Source organism: Muntiacus reevesi, chromosome X (genome assembly GCF_963930625.1).
Source record: "Muntiacus reevesi chromosome X, mMunRee1.1, whole genome shotgun sequence".
Lineage (NCBI taxonomy): Eukaryota > Metazoa > Chordata > Mammalia > Artiodactyla > Cervidae > Muntiacus > Muntiacus reevesi.
In genome coordinates this window covers 82,913,187-82,940,022 of record NC_089271.1, presented here as the reverse complement: position 1 = coordinate 82,940,022, position 26,836 = coordinate 82,913,187, and the positions used below count along the sequence as shown (strand labels likewise).

At 35.6% G+C, this 26,836-nt stretch overlaps 1 protein-coding gene across 12 annotated transcripts in view; it reads right to left on the bottom strand.

Moving 5' to 3' along the window:
- Nucleotides 1-8,208: 8,208 nt before the first annotated feature.
- FAM133A (family with sequence similarity 133 member A) overlaps nt 8,209-26,836 on the bottom strand; it is a 45,472-nt gene continuing 26,844 nt past the window's right edge. For 6 of the 12 annotated variants that reach the window (XM_065916238.1, XM_065916240.1, XM_065916237.1 and 3 more), the window contains 3 exons: nt 25,608-25,694; nt 20,668-20,774; nt 8,209-11,094 (listed from right to left, as the gene is read on the bottom strand). In XM_065916238.1, coding sequence (XP_065772310.1) covers nt 10,325-11,094; nt 20,668-20,752 — 855 coding nt within the window. In that variant the 5' untranslated portion in view covers nt 20,753-20,774; nt 25,608-25,694 and the 3' untranslated portion in view covers nt 8,209-10,324. Of the gene's footprint in view, nt 11,163-20,667; nt 20,775-25,607; nt 25,695-26,836 lie in introns of all 12 variants that reach the window. The other 6 variants (XM_065916235.1, XM_065916236.1, XM_065916247.1 and 3 more) reach the window with 3 other exon arrangements.

Here is a 26,836-nt window from a genome sequence, read left to right as displayed (position 1 = left end):
CAAAACTAAAAGAAAAAATAAAAAAATAAAATAAACCCTTTTAAATTATCCTAAATTGTATGTGCATCCTGTTAAATGACTAGATCTCTGATTGATACAGTCCCCTGGGCAGTGCTCTTGGTACAGTCTACTATCTATGGCTGGGTGGGTACAAGCCAGATATCTATGTGAAGTGAAAGTCACTCAGTAGTGTCTGACTTTTTGCGACCCCATGGACGGTAAAATCCATGGAGTTCTCCAGGCCAGAATACTGGAGTGGGTAATGATTCCCTTCTCCAGGGGATCTTCCCAACCCTGGGATTGAACCCAGGTCTCCTGCATTGCAGGTGGATTCTTTACCAACTGAGCTATCAGGCTATCATATATGTATAGTCAGTTTATAAAATTTTTATGCACATATATAAGTAACTGGACAAAAATCAACTTATATATATATATAACTTGATTTTTGTCCAGTTACTTAATTGCAATTATCTTTTAGAATTTGATTGTTAAATATTTATTCAATATTACATAGGAGCCTTGGGCCTATAGAAATCATTCATATGGGATTCTTGGTTAGGTCTAGAAATACATAGCCATCAGACTTGAGCAGACATTAAATGACTGCTTAATGACAAAAAAAAAAGGTATATATATATATTTATATACATATAAAGCTTCACACCTGGTGGGTTGATATTCATATTTCTATCTTGTTTTATGCACTGACATATTATTGAGATTGCTTTGAGTTATACTACATCATGGATTTTATTCATTGCTTTCCCTCCTGTTCATTTGTGATAGATGTAATGGGACTATAATATGGTTCTTCACTTTCTATTAAGTTTGCTGTACTTACAAAACTTTATCTGAATAAAGATGCTATAATAAAGGGAAACATCTTTCTCTGGATTATATCTGAAGAAGATCTATAAAAATTAATACTCTGAAAGTTGGGATAAGGAATGAATAGTGTATATCTTAAAAAAAATAGGTAAACAAATAGAATAAAGATTATATTTTGGGGTGGATGGGTTGAAACTGAGATATACTGATAACAAAATAATTAAGTTGTTCTGGGCCACTGAAGACAGAAAGAGGATTATAATTACCTCTGTGAAAGAAGAAAATCTGTTTCATGAAGAGAAGACAGGAGAAAATGAGATCTTAAAAATGCAGGGAATTTATTTTACTATTTGCACTTTGGTGATATATTGATGTAAATACATACACACATACATAAAGGAAGGGAGTGTTAAGAATTGGGGGGGCAGTAAGGGGATACTGGGATGCAAAGGGTATCTGTTGCTTTTGAAATGGAAAAGATACTAGTGATTGAAAAGCTGGAGAGTCTTAAAGCCTAAATATTTTCCATGGATTAACTCACTTAATTGTAGGGCTGCTGTGAAGCAGGTGATCTTCAAGGCCTGCATTTCTACATTGTACGGTCTCCAAATTTGGCAATAGGTTTTTGCACTTAAGTTGGCAAATAATTTTATGGTAAAAACCACAACATATTAATCAAAACTTATAACTTTTACCAATCTCCTGTTTCATAGCATTTAATGTCAATTATATAATAACTATGCTTATGTGAAATGATTGACAGTAAAACGATTGGCCTAGGTTCTGAATTGGGATGAGATGAAGGTAGCCACACAGCTATCAACAGACAGCTGTTAACTGTGTATAGAAAAGATTTAGAAATACTCATATGAAAAGGGATTTTCAAGTCTGGAAACAATGAAAGACATAAGTACTTATTTTAAATATATAAACAATAATCCTTCCATGAAGTTGGGGAGGAGATAATACAAAGCTCCTTTGGTGGAAGGCTTAATTGCCTATAATAGCCCTTCAGAGAATGTGGGGTGGGGGGCCCTTTGGCCAGACTACATATTTGAATCCTATAAAAGGTTGATACAATGCTGTCAAAGGAAATGAGAAAGGGAACAGGGTTCATAACCTTTATTTTTTCAAAACCTTTAATTTTTAGTATCAACTAAATTTTTTGAAGATATCCTTTAAAATTATTTCTGTGAAACAGGATTTTCCTGAAAGTACTACATATAATCAGACTCCATAAGTAAAGTAATAAATGAAAGACTCCTTTCCTGAGTTGTCAGCATCCTTATCTAAAACTCTTCGATGCAATTCCACAGGGCCTAAAAATATCAGGGAATAGTCTGAATGGTGGGAATACTAACCTCATAGTCCACAGGCCTGTCACAGAGTAGGATGTACAAACCTCAATCCGCCCAGGTTTTTCTTCTTGTATGGAGAATAACTTGGATTTTAAAAGATGATATTTTAACCAGTTATTCTTAGAGAGTACTATTGCTAAAAACATTTGGTCAAGATTTTTTTTAATTTGATGACTTAATATAACTATTTTAATTGACACAAATGGTTATTTTAATGATTAGTAAGTTAGTTTCTATTCTATTTCATAAGTTTATAAGAGCTATAGAATTTTAAGCTCTCAGTAAGATAGCAAAATGGGTTATGAATTTTTCAGTATATAAAGTAATTCTATAAATTTATGTCAGCTTAAATTCAAGGAAAAATAAAAGTTTTATTTTCTCCATGTGGGAAGCAAGATACTAAAAATAACTAGCAATAATATGATTTATCATAGAAATATTATTAATTTTTGTAAACAACTTCTGAGAAAAGACATCTAAAAACACCATTTGTAAGAGTTTTTGATTATACCATTCATAGTAGTTTATTGGAAGGGATATTAGCATATTTAAGATGTCCTAAAACAGTTTTGCTTTTAGCAAGTTTCTGAGCACAAAATCATACTCATGGTGTGTTAATATTATCAGTCTCCATCATAAAAATTGATCCAACTTCTTATGAATACCTATTTGAGCATTTCTACATCCAGAAAATATAATTCCTCAAATAGCTTGCTGTATAATCAGGATTTCAAAGAAGTGCAAGTTGCCACTATTCACAATAGTCAATACATGAAAACAATCTAAATGTCCATCAACAGATGAATGGATAAAGATGTGGTATACATATACAAAGGACTATTATTCAGCCATAAAAAATAAAATATTGCCATTTGTAGCAGCATGGATGGACCTAGAGATTCTCATACTAAATGAAGCAAGTCAGAAAGAGAAAGGCACATATCATATGATACTATTTACATGTACAATCTAAAATATGACACAAATGAACCCATCTCTGAAACAGAAACAGAATCATGGACATAGAGAACAGACTGGTGGTTGCCAAGGAAGAGAGGGTTGGGGGATGGATGGAGTGGGAGGTTGAGGTTAGCAGACGTAAACTTTTATGTAAAGAATGGAAAGATAACAAGGTGCTACTGTATAGGACAGAGAACTATATTCAATATCTTATGATAAATCATAATGGAAAAGAATCAAAAAACAAAAATATGTGCAAGTCAGATTAATTATGCCCAGTATATCAATGTATAGAAAGTGGTGTTTCCCTTTGTTCTAGTAGAAATTTGGTAAAATTCACTAGATTTTCTTTCATTTTATGAACCTTGAAAATATTATGCTATGTGAAAAAAGTCAGCCACAAAAGACCACATACTGTATAATTGCATTTATATGACATCTATAGAAACAGAAAGTATGTGGAGGCTAGAGGTTAATGGGGAGGATAGGGTTTTTTTTTGAAGTGAATAAAATGTCCAAATGGGTTGTGGTTATCTTTGTATATATCTGTGAGTATATTAAACAAAACACTGAATTACATATTTTTAAATATGGATTTTATGACACATGAATTATCTCAATAAGCCATTAACAAACTGAGTCAGGGAGCAGATACATAGCAATGGTACACTGGATTTATTCAGACTCTCCTTTGTCCAAGGGCTTGACCAGCTAATTCAATTTAATGAAAGTTATGAGGCACCTATCATATGCAAAATACTGTGTACCATCATTGCAAGAGATAAAAGATGAAACAACCTCTACTTTTCAGGAGTCTACAATGAAGAAAGGAAAATGATGATATAATAATAAAATAATAATGGTGATGATGATGATGTTAGGAAGAGGAGGAAAGAAGAAGTAGCATTCACTGAGTATTTGCTATGTTCCAAAAACTGTATTAAATGCTTTAAATGTTATTTTATCTAATTCTCATAGCAGTCACAGAGATAGATATTGTTGTTTTTCTGATTTTGTATCTGAGGAAATACACAGAAGAGGTGAACTAACTTACTTAGGGTCACATATCAAGAAATGGCAGGGTGAGAATTTTAAACTAGTACTTATCCAAGAGTCAATGCTCTTAACAACCTAAGTCCACAGATATACAAAATATATAATACAACATTTTATAGTACACCAAAAAAAAAAAATTTCCTTTTTATCACAGGAGATTGGAATGCAAAAGTAAGAAGTCAAGAGATACCTGGAAAACAGGCAAGTTTGGCCTTGGAGTACAAAATGAAGCAGAGCAAAGGCTAACAGGGTTTTGTCAAGAGAATACGCTGGTCATAGCGAGCACCTGCTTCCAACAACACAGGAGAAGACTCTACACATGGACATCACCAGATGGTCAATATCGAAATCAGATTGATTATGCTCTTTGTAGTCAAAGATGAAGAAACTCTATATGATCAGTAACAACAAGACCAGGAGCTGATTGTGGCTCAGATCATGAGTTCCTTATTGCAAAGTTCAGGCTTAAATTGAAGAACATAGAGAAAACCATGAGGTCATTCAGGTATGACCTAAATCAAATCCTGTGTGATTATAGAGTGGAGGTGATGAATAGATTCAAGGGATCAGATCTAGTACACAGAGTGCCTAAAGAACTATGTACAGAGGTTTGTAACATTGTACAGGAGGCAGTGAACTACAACAAAAACATCCCAAAGAAAAACAAATGCAAGAAGGCAAAGTTGTTGTCTGAGGAGGCTCTACAATTAGAAAAAGAAAAGAAGAAAAGCAAAAGGCAAGGGAGACAGGGAAAGATATACCCAAATGAATGCAGAGTTCAAGAGAATAGCAAGAAGAGATAAGAAGGCCAACTTAAATGAACAATGCCAAGAAATAGAGGAAAACAAAAGATTTGGGAAAGACTAGAGGTCTCTTCAAGAAAATTGAAGATATCAAGGGAACATTTCAAGCAAGGACCTAAAAGAAGAAGAAGAGATTGAGAGTTGGCAAGAATACACAAAAGTACTATACAAAAAAGGTCTTAATGACCCGGATAACCACAAGGGTATGGTCACTCACCTAGAGCAAGACATCCTGGAATGTGAAGTCAAGTGGGCCTTAGGAAGAATTACTACAAACAAAGCTAGTGGAAGTGATGGAATTCCGACTGATCTATTTCAAATCATAAAAGATGATGTTAAACTTCTGTACTCTATATGTGTGCAAATTTGGAAAACTGAGCAGGGGCCACAGGACTGGAAAAGATCAGTTTTCATTCCAATTCCAAAGAAGGGTAATGCCAAAAAATGTTCCAACTATCATACAATTGCACTAATTTAACATTCTAGTAAGGTTATGCTCAAAATCCTTCAACCTAGTCTTCAGCAGTATGTGAAGCCAGAAATTCCAGATGTAGAATCTGGGTTTTAAAGAGACAGAGTAACCAGACATTAAATTACCAACATTTGTTGCATAATGGAGAAATAAAGGGAATTCCAGAAAAATACCTCCTTCTGCTTCACTGACTATACTAAACCTTTGACTGTGTGGATCACAATAAACTGGAAATTCTTAAAGAGAGGGGAATACCAGACCACCTTAACTTTCTCCTGAGAAACCTATATGTAGGTAAAGAAGCATCAGTTAGAACCAGACATTGAACAACTGACTGGTTCAAAATTGGGAAGAGAGTAAGAGAAGGCTGTATATTGTCACCCTGCTTATTTACCTTATTTGCAGAGTACATCATGTGAAATGCAGCACAAGCTGGAATCAAGATTGCCAGGAGAAATATCAATAACTTCAGATATGCAGAGGATACCACCCTTATGGCAGAAAGCAAAGAGGAACTGAAGAGACTCTTGATGAGAGTGAAAGAGGAGAGTGAAAATGCTGGTTGGAAACCAACATTCAAAAAACCAAGATCATGGTATCTGGTCCCATCACTTCACGGCAATTAGAAGGGGACACATGGAAGCAGTGACAGATTTTAATTTCTTGGACTCTAAAATCACTGCAGACAGTGACTGCAGCCATAAAATTTAAAAGACTTGCTGTTTGGAAGGAAAGCTATGACAAACCTAGATAGTGTATTAAAAAGCAGAGACATCACTTCTTTGACAAAGGTCTGTATAATCAAAGTGAAAGTGAAAGTCACTTAGTTGTGGCTGACTCTTTGTGACCCTATGGACTATACAGTCCATGGAATTCTCCAGGCCATAATACTGGAGTGGCTAGCCTTTCTCTTCTCCAGGGGATCTTCCCAACCCAGGGAGCAGACTCAGGTCTCCCACATTGCAGGCAGATTCTTTACCAGCTGAGCCACAGAGAAGCCCAAGAATACAGGAGTGGGTAGCCTACCTATTATCCAGCGGATATTCCCAACCCAGGAATCGAACCAGTGTCTCCTGCATTGCAGGTGATTTTTTTGCCAACTAAGTTATCAGGGAAGATTATATATAATCAAAGGTATGGTTTTTTCCAGTAGTCATATATGGATGTGAGAGTTGGACCATAAAGACGGCTGAGTGCTGAAGAATTGATACTTTTGAATTGTGGTGCTGGAGAAGATTGAGAGTCCCTTGGACTGCAAGGAGATCAAATCAGCCAATTCAATAAACCCTGAATATTTAATAAATATATTTAATAAATATATTAAATCAGAATATTCAATAAACCCTTAATATTTATTGGAAGGACTGAGTTTGAAGCTGAAGCTCCAATACTCTGGCCATGTCATGCAGAAAGCTGACTCATTGGAAAAGGCTCTGATGTTCGAAATGATGGAAGGTAAAAGCAGAAGGGGGCAGCAGAGGACGAGATAGCTAGATAGCATCATTGACTCAATGGACATAAATTTTAATCAATTCCCAGAGATTGTGGAGATCAGAGGAGTCTGACATGCTGCAGTCCATGAACTTGCAAAAAGTCAGTCATGACTTAGTGACTGAACAACAAGAACAAGGGAGATTGCTGTATGTGTCATGAAAGCCAAAAGGGATAGTCATTTGAAGAAAGAACACATCTTATTTGCAGCTCAAGTAGAACTAAGAAAACTAGTTCAGTTCTGAAGTACATCGGTATGCTTGAATGTTTGACTACAATTTTCATGAATCATGAAGTAGCTTCAAACCTACATCACAAATTAAATACTTCTTTTTTCGGTAAAATAAATATGGTCAAACAGAAAATGACCACAGAATCACAATGTCAAAGGTGAACCTTCTTCAAAATAAATTTGTAATAGCCAAAGAAAGTATCACAAGATACAAAACCAGAACCCCCAATTCTATTCATTCTCCTTATCTCCAATATAATCTTTATCTTCAGTCTGAGATCTTTTAAATTTTTCTTTTTCTGCTTGCAATTACATTCTTAATCTAGATTGTATTGATTTTCCCCCATCTCTTGTCTACTTTCTTATTGACTTTCCCACTGCTTCCCATTCCACAAATTTACTTAAATACTGTGTCTAAAGCTATTCTTATGAATCACATAGAGCACATTACTAGTAACTGTAGTGCTTTTCACATAAGGGATAACTTATTTAGCTTTTAGTCTGCAGGCAACATGTTAAATGTTCACCTAAATCTACTTAGTCTATTGTCTTCTATATATTTCCTTATCACTTTTTTTAACCATCATCTATACTTATATGTAAAAAGTAGCATCCCTATTCTTCACTGATTCCTATGAGTGCTTTAAAACTGCCTTCCGAAAACCTTTACTAGCAGATTGTTTTGGCCATAATCAGAGGAATAATGAAGTAGTTTTACTTCCTAGACAGTTATTATTGCTGATAAGTGTGAAATATCCTAGGCCACCCTCTTCTTCAGCCATTACATAAAAACCAAGGCAAGTAAAATAACATTTCCTTCTGTTATGGCATAAACGATTACTTTTGAATCATTCTGCTGACTACATGAAGATGTGACAGAAATAAGTGAGTTATTTTATGTAAATAATGAAGCAGACATTCCAGAGTTGTATGTTACTATTCAGAGTAGGATAGTTGATTGCTGCAGTAATGAAAAGGAAGACCCAAAATCTCAGTGGCTTAACACATAACAGTTTATTTCTCACACTCAAAACATTCACCCCAAGTCCATCAGCTCTTCAGGGCAGGTCCCTTACAAACAGAGACTTAGAGATACAGGTTGCATCCATCTTGTAGGTACACCATTTGGAGCACACTGCTTTCAGGTCCACATGGCAGGTAAAGAGAGCTGGAGGGTCACATAGGACTTTTTACTGCACCAGTACTGAAACAACACATCACTTTTGTTTATAATTTCTCTGTAATCCCTCTGCTAGAAGTAATAAATGGCATTGCCTAACTACAGGGGCTGGGAAGTGAATGCGAGCACATAGATATGTGATAGTTGTTAATGTCTTTGCCACATTCTACAAATAACACGTGCTTTTTAATATTTTAATAAAAAATAATTTTTGGAAAACTCTATATGGATAAAATATCCCTTAAATGTAATAGTTTTTATTTGCATATAGATATAGCTATATTTTAGGAAACAGCTACAGTTACGAAGTTTCAGTGTGACCTAACAAGGCATTACATTTATAATTTTCCAAGAATGTTACTGAGAGATTCTGGTGTATGCACTGCAAAAATTTGGGGAGTCAATATGTTACTTATCCACCAGATGTTTTCCATCTTTATAATAATTTTACTTGTGATTCAAGGGAGCTGACATAAAATCAGCTTAAAAAAATAGCTATCTATTCTCTCCTCATGCCAAAATACTTTGTACATATGGCCTTACAATTAGCACAGCATCTGTAATGGGTGTTTTTTAGGCATCAATTTATAATTCATATTGCTCTGATATAAAATATGTAAAGCAAAAATAAATTTCAACTTATTTCAGCATAGTGGTAAACATGAATCAGCAACAAACATGAGGCAACAAACTCCAAATCTTAGTAAAATATGAAACAGATTATAATTTCCTAATTTAACTCCTATTTCAACTCAATATTAATGCTTAAGACAACAAATTTTTAAATAGCATACTAAGATTTTGGCAGTAGTTTTATGTAACAAGACATACAGCGTACTAAAGGTCTGGCACTCAACTTGCTTACAGTAAACCAGCTTCAATATGAAGGCATTAAATATTTTTATAACCTTTTTTTTACATGCTAAATATTTTAGAAAGTATGCAATCAAACACAGTAATGAAATTAATATAGTAAAATTAAGAAATTAAAAACTTGAAACTTGTATCCTAAGCATAAATCATATTAAAAAAGGATTACTGATTATATAGAATGTCCCTGGATAATCAAAACTTAATAGTATAAAACATGCAAAACATTTCAGGATAAAGATTTATTAATAAAAAAATACCAGGGTCTATTTAAAATGATTCTCCTCCAAAGGGTATCAAAGTTAATTAAAATCATGTAACATTCTAACACTAAATATTATTCAGTACTGTTGAATTGGAGGTAAGTTTTATAAAACTGGGGTTTTACATATACTGTAAATTGTTGTCTTTCTTGTTCATGTGAAGCAGCATACATTACTAAGTAAGAAAAGAATGGATGCTCCACTAGCAAAAATAGGATGTGTAAGTATCAAAGGCACACTATTCAGCTCACCAAAGTGATAGCAAACTCTTTTCCCCCCACAAGCCCTTTCCCCATGTAAACAAAAGTTTATTAAGGAGAAAAGAAAAATAAACTAAATTTTAATCTTCAAACGTAAATATTTAGAGACATTAATGTTAAGTCCATGCTTCAAAAAGGTCAACTATTGTTGCCTGGGTATTTCTGAATATATTTTAAAGATGTATCCAAATTAGATACTTTTGACATTAGATACATTGTTTGGTCAGAATTATTTATCATCTAAAACGGTAATTTAATTCTAAACATTTTAACCACTATTATGACAACACGATTTTAGCTCTCAGAGAAATTAGCCAGTGGAAGGAAAAACAGGTAAACAAAACAAAACCCTACATTTAAGCTGCAGGCAACAATTACGGCCCTTTCTGGCACAGTGGCATTTGACTGGCAACAAAGTCAGGAATAATTCTACTAACACAGGGAAACTCATGCATTTTGGTAAATATGCTCTAACACTCACAGTTGAATTTTCCTATAGACCTTCCTTGCTTTTTTCAACAGGTAAATCTTCCTTTTTTCTCTTGATACTATCCTGATTTGTGACTTGAACCTGATTTCTTTTTTTTCTTCTTACTATGTTTTTTGTGCTGTTTCTTCTTCTTCTTCTTTGCTTTTTCTTGCTCTTCACATCTTCTCTTCTTTTTTGCTTGCATCTCCTCTTCATAATCTGATTCTGATGAGGACTCCAATGATAAAGGTTTATTCTCAGGACAAGTCTTCTTTCTTTTTTTGCTGAGACTTCTAATACACTTTTCTTTCTCTGTTTCATCCTTTGACTTCTTTTTCTTTTTCACAGATTCCTTGCTCTCTGATTCACAATCACATGGAGAGCTTTCTGATGATTTGTATGAATGGTTCTTCTTTTTCTTTCTCTTTTTTCCTTCTTTCTTTTCCTCACCTTCAGAATCTGGAGAATTGCTTGAAGAATCAGTGCTTGATGAAGAAGATGAAGATCGACAAGATTTCTTCTTTTTCTTTTTCTTTCTTTCTCTTTTTTTGGATGAGCTCTCATTTCCACTTAATAATTTCTCTCTGCTTTTTTCTAGTTCCTTCTTCCAGTTCTCATTCATTTTTTCTTCAAATTCAGCTAATGCCTTGGAGCCTTTCTTTTTATTTTCTAATTGTTTCTTCACCTCTTCCCAGGTGGGCCTTGGTCGATTCAGATAATCTTGTATTGTTGGGCCTGCAGATTGAGATGGGCCCCTCCATCTGGCCATTGCTATAGGATTCATATAGGCCACCCGATTGTCCCGCTTCCCCATGGTGCCTGATGGTTCCCAGAGCAAACTCTCAGTTGCTAAAGAGAATAAAAACAGACACCCTCCTTAAATTCTTCATCTGCTGGTATACCAAGCAGGTTCCATTCTGTGAGAGAAGCAGATGGAATGATTACAAAACACCTTTAATATAAGACAAAGTAAGCACATAAGTTTAATTGTTCAGTTTATCACATAGTATAGTAGAAAGATTTACAAAATCTTAGACCTTGAGAAAATATATACACAAAAGTTTTACATGTTTTAGACATTGTGGTGTGAGTATAACATAAAGTGTTTTTCATACCTCATGTAAAGTTCTGACTGTTATCTAAATTTTACATTGCTATTTCTTTTTATATTGTATGGTACTTACCTTTTTTCTTTCTTTCATTCTGCCTTATATGGTATAACGAGAGAGAAATGTCTGTAGCCAAATTCCGTACCAGGCAGACCTTCCCCATTTCAGTAGAGTGCAGCACAACCCATTCCATTCTTTGACAGAAACCTAGGAGTCATGCCTGAAAAATCCTTCTCCCTCAATTCACATATCCAATTCATTAATAAATCTTGCTGTTTAAACCCCCACAACAAGAGGTCTCATGTTTGTTCACTTCTCTTCAAATGTGCTGTCATCAAAATACTGCAGGTACTGTCACCTGTCACTTGGATTATTCATCTCTATTAGATGCCAGGGACTGCCCAGTGTTGTGCAGTGGATTATCTTATTTAGTCTCTAGACTAATCTAGCGGTTAGTCATAGATCAACGTCTTATGAAGCTGATCCTGTCATTATCCTATTATACAAATGAAGAAACTGAAGCTTAGAGAATTTGAGTAACTTGCATAAAGTGACATAATAAATGGCAAATGGTAAAACCAGGATTTAAATCAAGGCAGCATGAGGTCAAACCCTGCACACTTAACACAACATTATATTGCCTCTTGACATCAACTTCTTGACAGCCCTATTTTTTGCCCTATTCTCTTCCCTTTCAGTCCCACACTGAAATCAGAAGGATTTTAAAATAGTCTAGTGGCTTTATATTTTAATGCTGCTTCTGTATCTGTCCCTTACACTCTTTATTATTTATCACAGTTTCTTGCCTCTTTTATTCATAGCACTTAGAAAACTGGTGATTATTTTCTTTATTGATTTGGATGTGTATTTTTGTGTGTGTGAATGCATGTGTGTGTTCATGTGCATATGCATGTGTGTATTCATTTCTAAATATAAGGCCAAGAAGGGTAAAGGTCACATTTGACCTGTCTTCTAGCCATGATGTTCCCAGTATCTTACATGGCATCTGGCCCACACTAAGTACTCAATAAATATTTGCTCAATAATAAACAAACAAATGAGTGGATTAATGGATGGGTAACTCTATGAGAGGGGTACATTCAGGGAAGGCTCCTGGAGTTGGTGATGTCAGTACAAGATTTTGAAGAATAAATAGGAGTTCACTGAATAAATGAGGAACTGAAGGACATTCTAGGCAGAAGAAACAATACGTGAAAAAACAAAGAGACTTGAAAGATCACCATGTATTTAGTGTTGAAGGAGCCTAAAGTGAAAGAGAGCAGTAGCAGGAGGTGAGGCTGTATAGGAAGTAAATAGCCTGATTGTAGAGGCCTTCTTAGGTCATTTTAACATCTTAGATTTTGTCCTATAGTTGTTAGGAAGCCAACACAAAGTCTGGAGAAAGATGATCAGATACATCACAGATTTTTCTGTCAGTCTCCATCCTGACTTTGATCTTTTTTTTTTTCATTTTTTTCCCATTTATTTTTATTAGTTGGAGGCTAATTACTTTATAACACTGTAGTGGTTTTTGCCATACATTGACATGAATCAGCCATGCATTTGCATGTATTCCCCATTCCAATCCCACCTCCCACCTCCCTCCCCACCCCATCCCTCTGGGTCTTCCCAGTGCACCAGGCCGGAGCACTTGTCTCATGCACCCAGCCTGGGCTGGTGATCTGTTTCACCCTTGATAATATACATCTTTCGATGCTGTTCTCTCAAAACATCCTACCCTTGCCATAAAGACCAATACAGTATACTAGTGCATATACATGGAATTTAGAAAGATGGTAACGATAACCCTATATGACTTTGACCCTTTAAGTCAACCTAATATACCTACCCACCATAAGCTCAATGCCACAGATTTTTACAGTGACTCTTGGTAATAGTTTCTGAATTTGATTTGTTGTGTTAACTTAGTCTCCCTCCTCTTCAGTTCTCTTAGGTATTTTTGTCATTTTCCTTCTTACTGGAACCCAAAGGTCTGTCAAATATCATTGTTTCCCATACTTGATCATCAAATGCCTTTAAGGATTTTAGTTCACATTCAACTGGTGGTTGTTTCTACTACTGCACATAATAGCATAATCCATTCAATTACAGTTCCTTGAAACTTAGTCTTAATGTCATCTAGAAAGGCAAAGACCAGTTCACAGAGGTTTGAATGAGACGCTGAGGTTTGAATTTATTCTATGGGACTTACAATGAAGTTAATGGGGAGATAGTGACTATTTTAAGCAGGAGAGTGATATGATCACATGTGAGTATTTAAGAGACAATTTCTTACAGCATGAAAGATGAGCTGGAGGTAGGTAAATCTGAAGACAATGAGGTTAATTCAGGTATTCATACAGATAAGAAAAGAGTCTAAAATAAAAATAGTGGTATTATGAGTGAAAAAGAGGGAAATATGAGCCATACTAAGGAGAGTCTACTGGAATTAATGAACAATTAGATACAAAGCATGAGGAAGAGAAAGGAATCTAGGGCAAGGTTCTGGCCTGTTGTTGTAGTTTAGTCACTCAGTGTCCAACTCTTTGCAACCCAATGGACTGCAAGGTGTTAGGCTTCCCTATCCTTCAGTATCTCCTAGTGTTTGCTCAAACTCACATCCATTGAGTTGGTGATGCCATTTAATCATCATCCTCTGTCGCTCCCTTCTCCTTCTGCCCTCAATCTTTTCCAGCACCAGAGTCTTTTCCAATGAGTTGGCTCTTCACACCAGGTGGCCAAATTATTGGAGCTTCAGCTTCAGCATCAGTCCTTCCAATGAATATTCAGGGTTGATTTCCTTTAGAACTGACTGGTATGATCACTTTGTAATCCAAGGGATTCTCAGCATTTCAAAAGCATCAATTCCTCGGTGGTCAGCCTTCTTTATGTTCCAACTCTCACATCCATAACATGACTATGGGAAGAAACATAGCTTTGACTATATGGACTTTTGTCATCAAAGTGATGTCTCTGCTTTATAACATGCTGTTTAGGTTTGTCATAGTTTTCCTCCCAAGGAGAAAAATGTCTTTTAATTTCATGGCTGCATTCACTATTCACAGTGATTTTGGAGTCCAAGAAAATAAAATCTATCATTATTTTCAATTTTTCCACATCTATTTGCCATGAAGTGATGAGACTGGATGCCATGATCTTAGTTTTCTGAATGTTGAGTTTTAAGCCAGCTTTTTCACTCTCCTCTTTCACCCTCATCAAGAGGCTCTTCAGTTCCTCTTAGCTTTCTGCCATTAGAATGGTACCATCCGCATATCTGAGATAGTTGATATTTCTCCTGGCAATCATGAGTCCAGCTTGTGATTCATCCAGCCTGGCATTTCTCATTAGGTATACTGCATAATAGTTAAATATGCAGGTGATAATACACAACCTTGAAATAATCCTTTCCCAATTTTGAACCAGCCTGTTGTTCCATGTCTGGTTCTAGTTGTTGCTTCTTGACCTGCATACAGGTTTTTCAGGAGGCAGGTAGGGTGGTCTAGTACTCCAATCTCTTTAAAAAGTTTCCACAGTTTGTTGTGATCCACACAGCTAAAGGCTGTAGCATAGTCACTGAAGCAGAAGTAGATGTTTTTCTGGAATTCCCTTGCTTTTTCTATAATCCAACAGATGTTGGCAATTTATCTCTGGTTCCTCTGCCTTTTCTGGCTTGTGAGACAAGATAAAAGGTCAATGACTGTATAATATAAGAAATGACATAGACTTTGAGTAAAGTTATAGGTTCAATGTTAGATTCATAAAGCTTGAAACATGTGAATGAACCTACATGTAGGAAATTGGATTTATGGGTGATAAAACTCTGGAATGTGACCTGAGTTAGAGATACAGGATTGGCAGTCACTGCGTGTTGGCTAAAGTCATGAGAGAAAATTAAATTACCTTGAGGGAAGATTTCATATGAAAAAAGGTTTGAGCACTGTGTGCAAATGAACAACACACACAGGGTTGGCAGAGAAAGTAAAACTTATAAAGCAGACATCAGAAAATTAGCCAGAGTGGTAAGAGCTACAGCAGTATCAGAAAATAAAGTAAGGTCACAGAAAGAGAGTGGGGAGAGTAAAGTTTCAAGGCAAGGGCAATAATCCTTAAAGATTCATAAATTTCACTTGAGGAATTTCTAAACATTAAAATTTGAGGAAAAAACCTAAATGTTCATCAATAACAAAGAGGTTGTATGAATTATGGTACACACATACAGAAAGTTCACCAATGTAACTACTGATTATCTCTGCATATGAGAAGGCATTATTTTCTTTTGTAAGTTTTCCTATACTATTTATATCTTTTTACGATGAACAGGTGTTATGTTTATTTTTAAAATATCCAGGAAAAAAAAATGATGTTACGGACAATACTAAATCAAATAGGTCACATAAGATAAAATCTGAAAATGCCCATTATATTTGACGGTGAAGAAATTATTAGTAACTTTTGCTAACACAATTTCAATTAATTAGGGCATAGACCAGATGACAGAAGGTTAAAGAGTAAATTGGAGGTGAGAAATTAGAGACATAGGATGTGTGTTAGTTGCTCTGTCATTTCTGACTCTTTGCAACCTCATGGATTGTAGCCTGCCAGGGTCCTCTGTCCATGGAATTCTCCAGGCAAGAATACTTGGGTGGGTAGCCATTCCCTTCTCCAGCAGATCTTCCTGACTCAGACATCGAACCTGTGTCTCCTGCATTGCAGGCAGATTATTTACCAGCTGAGCCACCAGTGAAGCCCAAAGAGAGATGAAGAATTTTCAAAAAATGATTTTTTACTCTTGTTTTTTTTTTTCCAGTGGGTTTTGTCATACATTGATATGAATCAGCCATATAGTTACACGTATTCCCCATCCCGATCCCCCCTCCTACCTCCCTCTCCACCTGACTCCTCTGGGTCTTCCCAGTGCACCAGGCCCGAGCACTTGACTCATGCATCCCACCTGGGCTGGTGATCTGTTTCACCATAGATAATATACATGCTGTTCTTTCAAAACATCCACCCTCACCTTCTCCCACAGAGTTCAAAAGTCTGTTCTGTACTTCTGTGTCTCTTTTTCTGCTTTGCATATAGGGTTATCGTTACCATCTTTCTAAATTCCTTTAAAAATTGGAAATAGAACTGCCATATGACCCAGCGATCCCACTCTTGGGCATACACACTGAGGAAACCAGATCTGAAAGAGACACGTGCACCCCAATATTCATCGCAGCACTGTTTACAATAGCCAGGGCATGGAAGCAACCTAGATGCCCATCTTGTTTGTTTTTTATCATAGAAGAAACTTGAACATATTCAGAAGGTGATGATGTTTAAATAGAAAGACTTTAAAGAAGACAGGAAAGAGAGGCAATAATTCTTTGTGGTAAAACCATAGAAGAAACAGAGAGGAATCAAAGGCATAGTTAGAGGATCTCCCTTCTTGAAAGAGCAGAGGAAAAGAATAAAGAGTATGGGTATAGGTTTGTTTTTTTTTTCTTTTGTTAGTGACAGGGGAGATGAAAGGGGGAAATTTGAAGCATTTCTCACATAAGAGCCTTCATTTTCACTCAATCATACATGCCAAGGTCATCTGCTACGACTGACAGGTTGAGATAGCATAGGAGTTTTGAGAACAATAATTACAATTTGAAATAACACCAGACAAGTATTGTGGGAGGCCTTCAGACTTGCAGAATATGTGTGTTCTTTTCTCAGAAGATAATAACACCGAGGAAAAAAATAACAGCAACAAAGTCTCCTGCTCAGGTACTCTGTCTTAAAAGTACTCTGGCTTACTTTCTGTTTCTATTTTAGAAGAGAAACTTTATTTTCTTTATCTCTATTCATTTGTATGAAGTATGCTGATTTTGTATAAGTATTACATACAAATTGTAACAGCCTTGCTAGTGATCTAAGTGTTAAAACAGTTATCTGTTCATTCATTTTTATAACAACTCCCTTTTGATCATCTATTATGCACCAGACACTATGCTATACCCGATGGAGAGCATGGTCTAGTAAAGGTAAAAGTTATTACACAAATATCAAACAAGTGAGTATTAATTATAATCACGATTAGAATGATAAAAGAAAAACATAGGACACTATGAATAATTCGTGAACTAATTTAGAATAGAAGGTCAACTCTGAGATACTAAAATACAATTAACATGTAACTGAGACCTGATGGATAAATTAGAGCTAGCTAGATGCAGGTGACTAAAGAGTAAAGGAGTAATAAAAGAGCCAAAGTTGACTGTATGTTGCAAGCACAAGGAATATCAGATGCTAAGGCCCTGAGGTGAAAAGGAAAAGCCAAATGCAATGCATATATTCACATCACTACACTGTTGTAAACCAGTCATCATATCCACTTCTCCATGTTAAAGGTGATTGTATCAACACCATTTTTCATTGAACATGCTCAGGTGAATGTCAATATGAATTCAAATTAACTTAAAGCATATTTTAGTGTTTCACAGTCTTAATTTCAATTGTCACTATCAACAAGGCTAGTTACTTTAAAGAGCTACTCTATTTTACAAATCATTTCATTCAATTTTTTAATGATATGTCAAACTGTAGGCAATGTATTCTCTCTCACAGACATAGGGACTTCAGCTGAAAAATCTTTGCAAATAGTTGGCAATAGTTCTGAGACTTTAAAATATCCAACTCTTCTGCAAAGTTCTGGACATTTGGATGCAGCCTCTATTAAAAAAAAATTAATGTTCTTTATTACCACTAGTTAATGTAAGTTTAAATATCATGCTACTGAAATATATGCCTCATAAACCTACTTAAAGGCTTTAAGAAATCAATGAGTCTACTATATTATAAAATAATCATATGCACATATGCTAGCAAAGTAATGCTCAAAATTCTCTAAGCCAGGCTTCAACAGTACGTGAACTGTGAACTTCCAGATGTTCAAGACGGATTTAGAAAAGGCAAAGGAACCAGAGATCAAGTTGCCAACATTGCTGGATCATTGAAAAAGCAAGAGAGTTCCAGAAAAACATCTACTTATGCTTTATTGACAATGCCACAGCCTTTGACTGTGTAGATCACTACAAACTGTGGAAAATTCTTAAAGAGATGGGAACACCAGACCACCTGACCTGCCGCCTGAGAAATCTGTATGCAGGTCAAGTAGCAGCAGTGAGAACTGGACATGGAACAACAGACTGCTTCCAAATAAGGAAAGGAGTATGTCAAGGCTATATGTTGTCACTCTGCTTATTTAACGTATATGCAGAGTACATCACGAGAAATGCAGGACTGGATGAAGCACAAGCTGGAATCAAAATTTTCGGGAGAAATATCAATAACCTCAGACATGCAGATGATACCACACTTACGACAGAAAGCAAAGAACTAAAAAGCCTCTTGATGAAAGTGAAAGAGGAGAGTGAAAAAGTTGGCTTAAAACTCAACATTCAGAAAACTAAGATCATGGCATCTGGTCCCATTACTTTATTGCAAATAGATGGGGGAAACAGTGGCAGACTATATTTTTGGGGGCTCCAAAATCACTGCAGATGGTGACTGCAGCCATGAAATTAAAAGACACTTACTCCTTGGAAGAAAAGTTATGACCAACCCAAATAGCATATTTAAAAGCAGAAACACTACTTTGCCAACAAAGATCTGTCTATTCAAAGCTATAGTTTTTCTAGTAGTCATGTATGGATGTGGGAGTTGGACTATAAAGAAAGTTGAGCGTGGAAGAATTGATGCTTTTGAACTATGGTGTTGGAGAAGACTCTTGAGAGTCCCCTGGACTGCAAGGAGATCTAACCAGTCCATCCTAAAGGAAATCAGTCCTGAATGTTCATTGGAAGGACTGATGCTGAAGCTGAAACTCCAATACTTTGGCCACCTGATGCGAAGAACTGACTCATTTGAAAAGAGCCTGATGCTGGGAAAGATTGAGGGCAGCAGGAGAAGGGGATGACAAAGGATGAGATGGTTGGATGGTATCACTGACTCAATGGACATGTGTTTGAGGAAACTTAGGGAGCTGGTGATGGACAGGGAGGCCTGGTGTGCTGCAGTCCATGGGGTCACAGAGAGTTGTACACAACTGATAACTGAACTGACTGACATGACATATGCACACATATACAAACATATATGCTACCAATACCTTTAATTATCATTGTGTTCTGCTATTTCACACCAACTAATAATATATAGGATCGTCACAGTTTTATGGAATTCACAGATCAAATAAGAAAAAAAAGAGCGTTTATGGAGATGTTTAATGATACTTGAAAATTTCCTGAAAATACTAGTTTTAGCAAGTATATAAAAAATGATATCTTTCTTCTAAATAAAACTCAAGCAACAACATATTCTATTCTAGCTGGTAGCATGACTGTTTTGAGGGATAAATTATCCCTTATTTTGACTGGAATCAAGATGATACAACGCTGTGCTATATTAAAAGCCTTCACTTCAGGTGAATTCCCTCTGGCATAGCTGTGTCATGGAGCATTTATCATTCCAGAGAAAAGGTGTAGAATCTGAAATATTGCCTCTTTTTCTGTCTACAGAATTGTCAATTGACAAGGGATCAGTCTCATATCTTAAGGATGATACCAGAAATTTAGAGCAGCAATAAAATATTGCAAATTCAAGAGATAAAATGGAAAAGAAAGGCTATGAGAGGATAAAGTTCTAAGTATAAATTTTAGCTAATTGTTTATTTTAAAGAAATGAGTACTTCACCCTCTTATTTCTCTTCAGTTCAGTTCAGTTCAGTCGCTCAGTCGTGTCTGACTCTGCGACCCCATGAATCGCAGCACGCCAGGCTTCCCTGTCCATCACCAACTCCTGCAGTTTACTCAAACCCATGTCCATCGAGTCGGTGATGCCATCCAACCATCTCATCCTCTGTCGTCCCCTTCTCCTCCTGCCCCCAATCCATCCCAGCATCAGGGTCTTTTCCAATGAGTCAACTCTTCACATCAGGTGATTCAGAAAAACAAATCATTGTTATTATTTATGTTTTATGATGATGAAGTAAAATGTTTTTTAAAACAAACTTTCTGTTTTAGAATATCTTTAGATTTATAATAAAGTTGCAAGAATCCTTTGCATCTAGTTTTCTTATTGATAATGTCTTACATTACATGTACTTTTGCCACAACTAATGAACCAATACTGACACATTCATATTAACTAAAGTCTATTTTTTATTCAAATTTCCTTAGTTTTTAAGTTAATATCCTTTTTCTGTTCTAGGAATCTATCCAGTATACCATATAACATTTAGTAATCATGTCTCCCAGGCTCTTCTAGACTGGCAGTTACTCACAGTTTTCTTCGTTGTGAGGAGTATTGATCAGATGTTGATTTTTCAGTACACTCTTCAATTTGGGTTTGTCTGATGTTTTTCTCATGTTTAGAATTAGACTGCAAGTTCTTGGAAGAAAGAACACAAGTAAAGTACAATTCTCATTACATTAAATAGAGGGTACATGTGAAGGTGACTTATCATGATGTTAATGTTGATCACAAGACTGAGGTAGTGAATGTTTGCCAACTTTTTCTACTGCAAGATCATACATACTCTGTTTCCATACTGTACTCTTTGAAAGGATGTCACTATGTACAAGCCACGCTTAAGTAATAGAGACTTATGCTCTACCTCCTTGATAGGAAATAGCTACATAAAATATTTGAAATCCTTGTGTATGGAGATTTGATCACTGTATCAGTATAGATCATGAGTTTTAATTAAGCTTATACTTCAGGCAATATTTCAATACTACTTTACTTATTTTGTTGTTGAAATTATTTCAGCGGTGGCCTTCAGGGGCTCTTTTAGTTGGCTCCTGTATCCTTTTGACACACCCTTTCCATTTTGTCTTCTAAATACTTCCTTACTTTCTGATTCTACAAGACACTCTAGGATCAACTTGTATATCCTGTGCATTAGCCCCCATTGGAATATTGCTGCTTCTGGACTCTTTCAGCAGACAGAGCTAGGAAATAGGAAATGATTTTAATTTATTCAATCATGTACTAACCTTGAACTAAGTACCTGGCACTTGGATGACAAATATAAATTATTTGGAGATGGAACACAAAACACTGTGTTTACTATAATGTGGCATCTAGGTGACATGACTGACTCATCATCAATAGAGTCCATATCATGATTGTTTCTCAACTAGTAGGAATGGCACTCTCCTGCATACATTTCTGAAAATGTTTTAAAATTCTGAGTATAGTTAAAGAAAAGAACAAAGGCCCTCAGAAGAACAACTCTGCCCCAGTAACATTTTGCCCTAGTCAAGAAGTCATGAACAAAATAACAGTATTGTTTATAGGGTCAGCATCAATGTTTTAAGAAACACTCTGTAGAAAACGATTTTACACACACACACACCAAATTCAACTAAGCATTTGCCTAAAATGTACTTATTTTGTCAGGGCACTTGATAAGTTTTAGATGTTCACTAATGATTTTCTTGAGTCTTCCTTGAGAACAGATTTTGCCCTGTTGTGTGTGATTAGATGCGGTAACTCATGGTTATACATAACGTAACCAAAACATCCTAGGACCACTGAAAATTCCAGTTCCTCTACTCAAGGGACCACCTTACATGAACTAGTGCTAACTGCATACTAGTTTCTTTCCATCTGTGTGACATGACTTCTATGAAAATAGACTCCCCAAATAAGATTTACCACATCTTTTCTCCCCATTGTCCAAATTTCTATTTAATAAATAAGTTTTATGTAAACCCTTGACAAGATACTTCAAGTCACAAAGCTTGTCTGTGTTTTTCAGCACTGAATATCTAAAATCAATCTCACTCACATCTCACCAGTTTTGTGAATGGAATTTAACTCATACATTATAAGTTCAAAGTGAGATAGAATTGTACCTTCCATTTATTCCTTATAATTTTATCCACATTTTGTGTTAAAAGTGATGTATTTTTTAAAAAAGTGATGTATTTTATATGAGAGAATCATGAGATGCTTATTGAGGCAATGTACTGTGAATCCAAACTCAGTTGTAGTTTAAAATCTGTCAACTTTTCCCTGGATCTACTTGTGCCAGTATACACTTGTCAGCTCTTCCAACAATGTATGAAAGATAAGTCCTAAGCATAGGAAGCAAACAAGGGAAGCTTTTATTTTGCCAGGGAACACAGTTCAAAACACATTTACTTATGCATAGCTTTAAATAACTTCAGTTGTTTTTTCATGTATCAATGCTTCAATTACTACCTTCTGTACTCTGCCACCCTTACATGAATTTTTTAAAGTATATTTCTAAAACCAGAATAGATAATTTGATGTAATGTATACATATGAATATACTGACTATAAACTAAAAGCAACGCAGCTAGGTGTATTTACTTGTCACCTCTCATCTCACAAATGACTACATATGCAAATTTCCTAAAAATTCAAAGGCCAGGTCATACAGACTTCTTATAATAACTAACGTATAGATGCTTATTTGAAACAATAATGAGGTATACTGTAAAGCATCGGAAAGTGTGAAAACTTGTATTAATAATACTTTAGTATGCTGGACTTGCCTGATTTGGAAAACCATGTGAAAGAGATAACTCAGTATTCATATCAAGGGGGAGAAAACTTAGTTTTCAATTCCAAGAAAAACACTGAGGAAGAGTTGGCTTGATGAAGGCAGATTATTTTAGGAAAATTCACTAGGCAGGCTGTTTAACTTCACTGATGCAGCAATCATCATTAGAATTCAGCATCATTATAGAGGTGAAGGACCAGCTTCCCTATTAACTTACTGAGTGCTCTCAGACAAATTACATAACCTCTCTGTGTCTCAGGTTTCAATCCTGTCACCTGCTCCCAGGTTCAAATGAAATTGAAATTTCAAATTTCGAATGAAATTTTTTGGTCACAGTCTGAAAAGTATTAGAGTCTATATAAATGTAAAGACTTGATATTCCTATGAGTATTTCCACCAGTCATGTAATAATGATTACAATTATTCAGTATTCACCATGAACAGGCACTGTTCCAAGTGGTCTACATGGATTATCTCATTGAATTCTCACTACTTCATGAAGTAGATGCTATTATTTTCCTATCTGACAGATGAGCAAAGTGAGTCTCAGGAAGGTTAAATAATTTTTCCAATGTCTGATAGTAGTAGAGCGAAGATTGGACCCCTGGCAGCCTGATTTAAAGCCTGCATTATTAAAGAATGTTATATCAATAGCATGAAAAATGGCTGGCAAATTCTTGCTGAGGACTCTAAAGAAAATATGATGATTATTTGTAGCTGTAAATCTATCCCTTAAGTTCAGAAGGTCATAGGACAAATGCTCCCTTGAAAGAGCAGGAAAGTGTCTAATGCTAACAAAATTTAAATTGGTTGATAATATCAGTTTCTACAAATTGGGACAACCTGTAGCAGATGTTCTATTAATTGTCATATTAATCTAGAATTTTCAGATACATGAAGCATAAATCTTTCTTTGGTGTGGGAGTATAGCTTAAACTAGCCAATGTGTTTTTCTGCATAACCATGTGGTGGATACAACTAACTTTAATGATAATGAAGATAACTTGAGAAAATAGAAATGTATAGAAAACTCAAAAACACCATTTCACTCACTATTTTCATTTCTTTCCTTACCCAACCTGGTTAACAGAGTTGCTAAAATGGACTGATTCATGTTTTCCCATCTCTCTTCACATCTGCAAGTATGGGGATGCTTAAGGAACAGTGTTAACTATAATCAGCAAAAAGCAAATGGAAACTTCAAATCAGCCTGGATAATCTATAAATTACTAAAAGTTTCTTCCCTTTATAGTCCAGATTGTGTGTGAAAGTCGTTCAGTCATGTCACTCTTTGAGACATGAACTATACATGGAATTCTCCAGGCCAGAATACTGGAGTGGGTAGCTGTTCCCTTCTCCAGGGGACGTTCCCAACCCAGGGATTGAACCCTGGTCTACCGCATTGCAGGAGCATTCATTACCAGCTGAGCCACCAGAGAAGTGCAGTCCAGATTACTTATTACCTGTCTCTGCCCCTTTGCATGGCTGTATATGTTCCTGCCATGTATATGTAGAGTGTCACTTGTAATTTCCTTTTCCCTCACCGGATTGCAGATTCCTAAAGAGTAAAGACTATAGTACTGCCCAGATTACCATGCTCTCTATCCATTACTTTCGCAGATATTCTGAGTCAAAGAATTTGCTAACCTGACACTTAACATATCATATCAGTTATTTTTACCTATTTGTCATATCATTGCCAGCAGCAGTTGTCATGCAGTAGTCAGGAATATAGGAAAATTCCACACTAGGAAGTCAGCTGTTTTTACCTAGACTCCCCTGAATCTTTCTCACCCTTTGACAGACACTGAAATAATCTGCCTATATTATTGTCTGAATCAGGAACCTGAAGATCTCAGTACATTTTCTTGATTTACTTCAGATTCAGTAACTCTAGATAACTGTTTTTCTCTATTGGACGAGTCAATTCTAACCCCAAATTGCTGAACAGCACTGAATGTGAGCATACAGATTACTTATGTAATCCTTTAACTCTTCTGATAAGCAGGCCTATCAAAATTTTGTAATCTATTTGGCTGATTTATTCCTAATTGTTTTAGCATGAAATTTCTCATCTTAAAAACAAATTTGACATCCTAAAAATTAGAGAAACATCTAAAATGTGTATCTGCATGAGAGTGCTCAGTCATGTCTGACTCTTTGCGACCCCATGAACTACAGCCCACTAGGCTCCTCTCTGTCCATGAAAATTTCCAGGCAGGAATATTGGAGTGGGTTGCCATTTCCTCCTCCAGGAGATCTTTCCAACCCAGGGATTGAACCCGAGTCTCCTGCGGCTCCTGCGTTGGCAGACAGTGGTACCACTGAGCTACCTGGGCAGGCTGTATGTGTATAGCATGCTGAAATGGAAGAAAACTTGCTTTCATCAGCTTGAATTACTGGATTATAGGTTCTATAAGGAAAAGATTTGCATGTACTGTGTTCACTACTGAAGCTCTTGAAAAACACATTAGCACAGAAACATGCTATTTTATCACTAAAACCAATGAAAACCACCTTGGGGCTTTTTCACCTCAACCACTCCATGGGAACTTCTGTTGTCCAGGTCATTAATCATCTTCATGCCAGTAAATCTAATGATCAATTTTCATTTTCTATCTTAACTTCATCAATCAGCATCAATTGACACATTGGATTACTCCCTCCCTCCTCCTTGAACCACTTACCTCAAATGGCTTCCAAGATTATAAACATTCAATTTTCCTCTCACTTTCCTAGCTGCCTTTTTCCAATCTCCTTTTCAGGTGCTTCCACTTTGACCAAAGATAAGAAATGAGATAATATTTGTTAAAGTCTTTGCATAATTTGGCAGCAAGTTTTAGGTTATAGAACTAAAACTTAAAGCAACAGCAACAAAAAGTAACCAAATTTGAAGAGGTGTGTGACCAGAAGAAAAGGTTATTTTATTCAGGCAAAGTACTAACTCTCCTTAAAAGGTTATAATTAGCACTTTCTCACATTATAGTTATTTATTCAACTGCAAATATCCACTATAAGCAACTCCAGATTATTCACTGCTTTTATACTTTTCCTACCTATGTATTCCTATGTTCACCTAATGTTTCCTTCCTCATTGCCTATTGATATTCCTCTACCCTGAAAGAAATCTTTGTTCTGAATCCCAATTTCTATAAACAAAATTCTGCCCAAACACCTGGACTCCTATTTTACATTTCTATAGTGCTTTCAAACTTATAAAGTAAATTAATAAAGGAGTAATATTGGGATACATTTTATGAAATCATTTAACAACTCCAAACAGTCTAAGAAACAAATTAATTTTTCTACCTTCTTTAGTGTCCCTAAACTTTTATGACTAATACAGACTGAAGAACATAGCTATTTCTGATAGCAATAATAGCTATTACTTTAAAGACACTAAGTCAAAGTGTGATGCCTGTATCCATAGGAGTCTCCAGGCTCTTTTCATGTTGTCTGCAAATATGTTATTTGTGTGAGGCTTGAGTTTTTGGGTTTTTTTCTTTTTCATATACTTCAACCAAAACATTGCATCATAACAAATTGAATGTAGAAATATATATGAGAATTATTAAGTCAACATAAAAGAGATTTGAAAAATGTTAAACTAATACATCTCTATTAATTAGATGTTTTCAATTTTGAAGATATAATTATTTTTCACACAATGTTATCTAGTTAAAATTTAATGGTCTTATTATTAGCATTTTCGAATGGATTAATATTTAAAAATTTCTGTTTAGTTTTTAATGCCATAAATATCAATAGCTATCATTTATCAGATATTCTTTACCACATAAACAAATGCTCCTTGGGGTTCTCAGTAATTTCTAATAGTGTAAAGGGATCCTTAAACCAAATGGTTTGAGGACTATTTCTCTAGGAAATTCTTCTCAAAATATGTCCACTGATCATC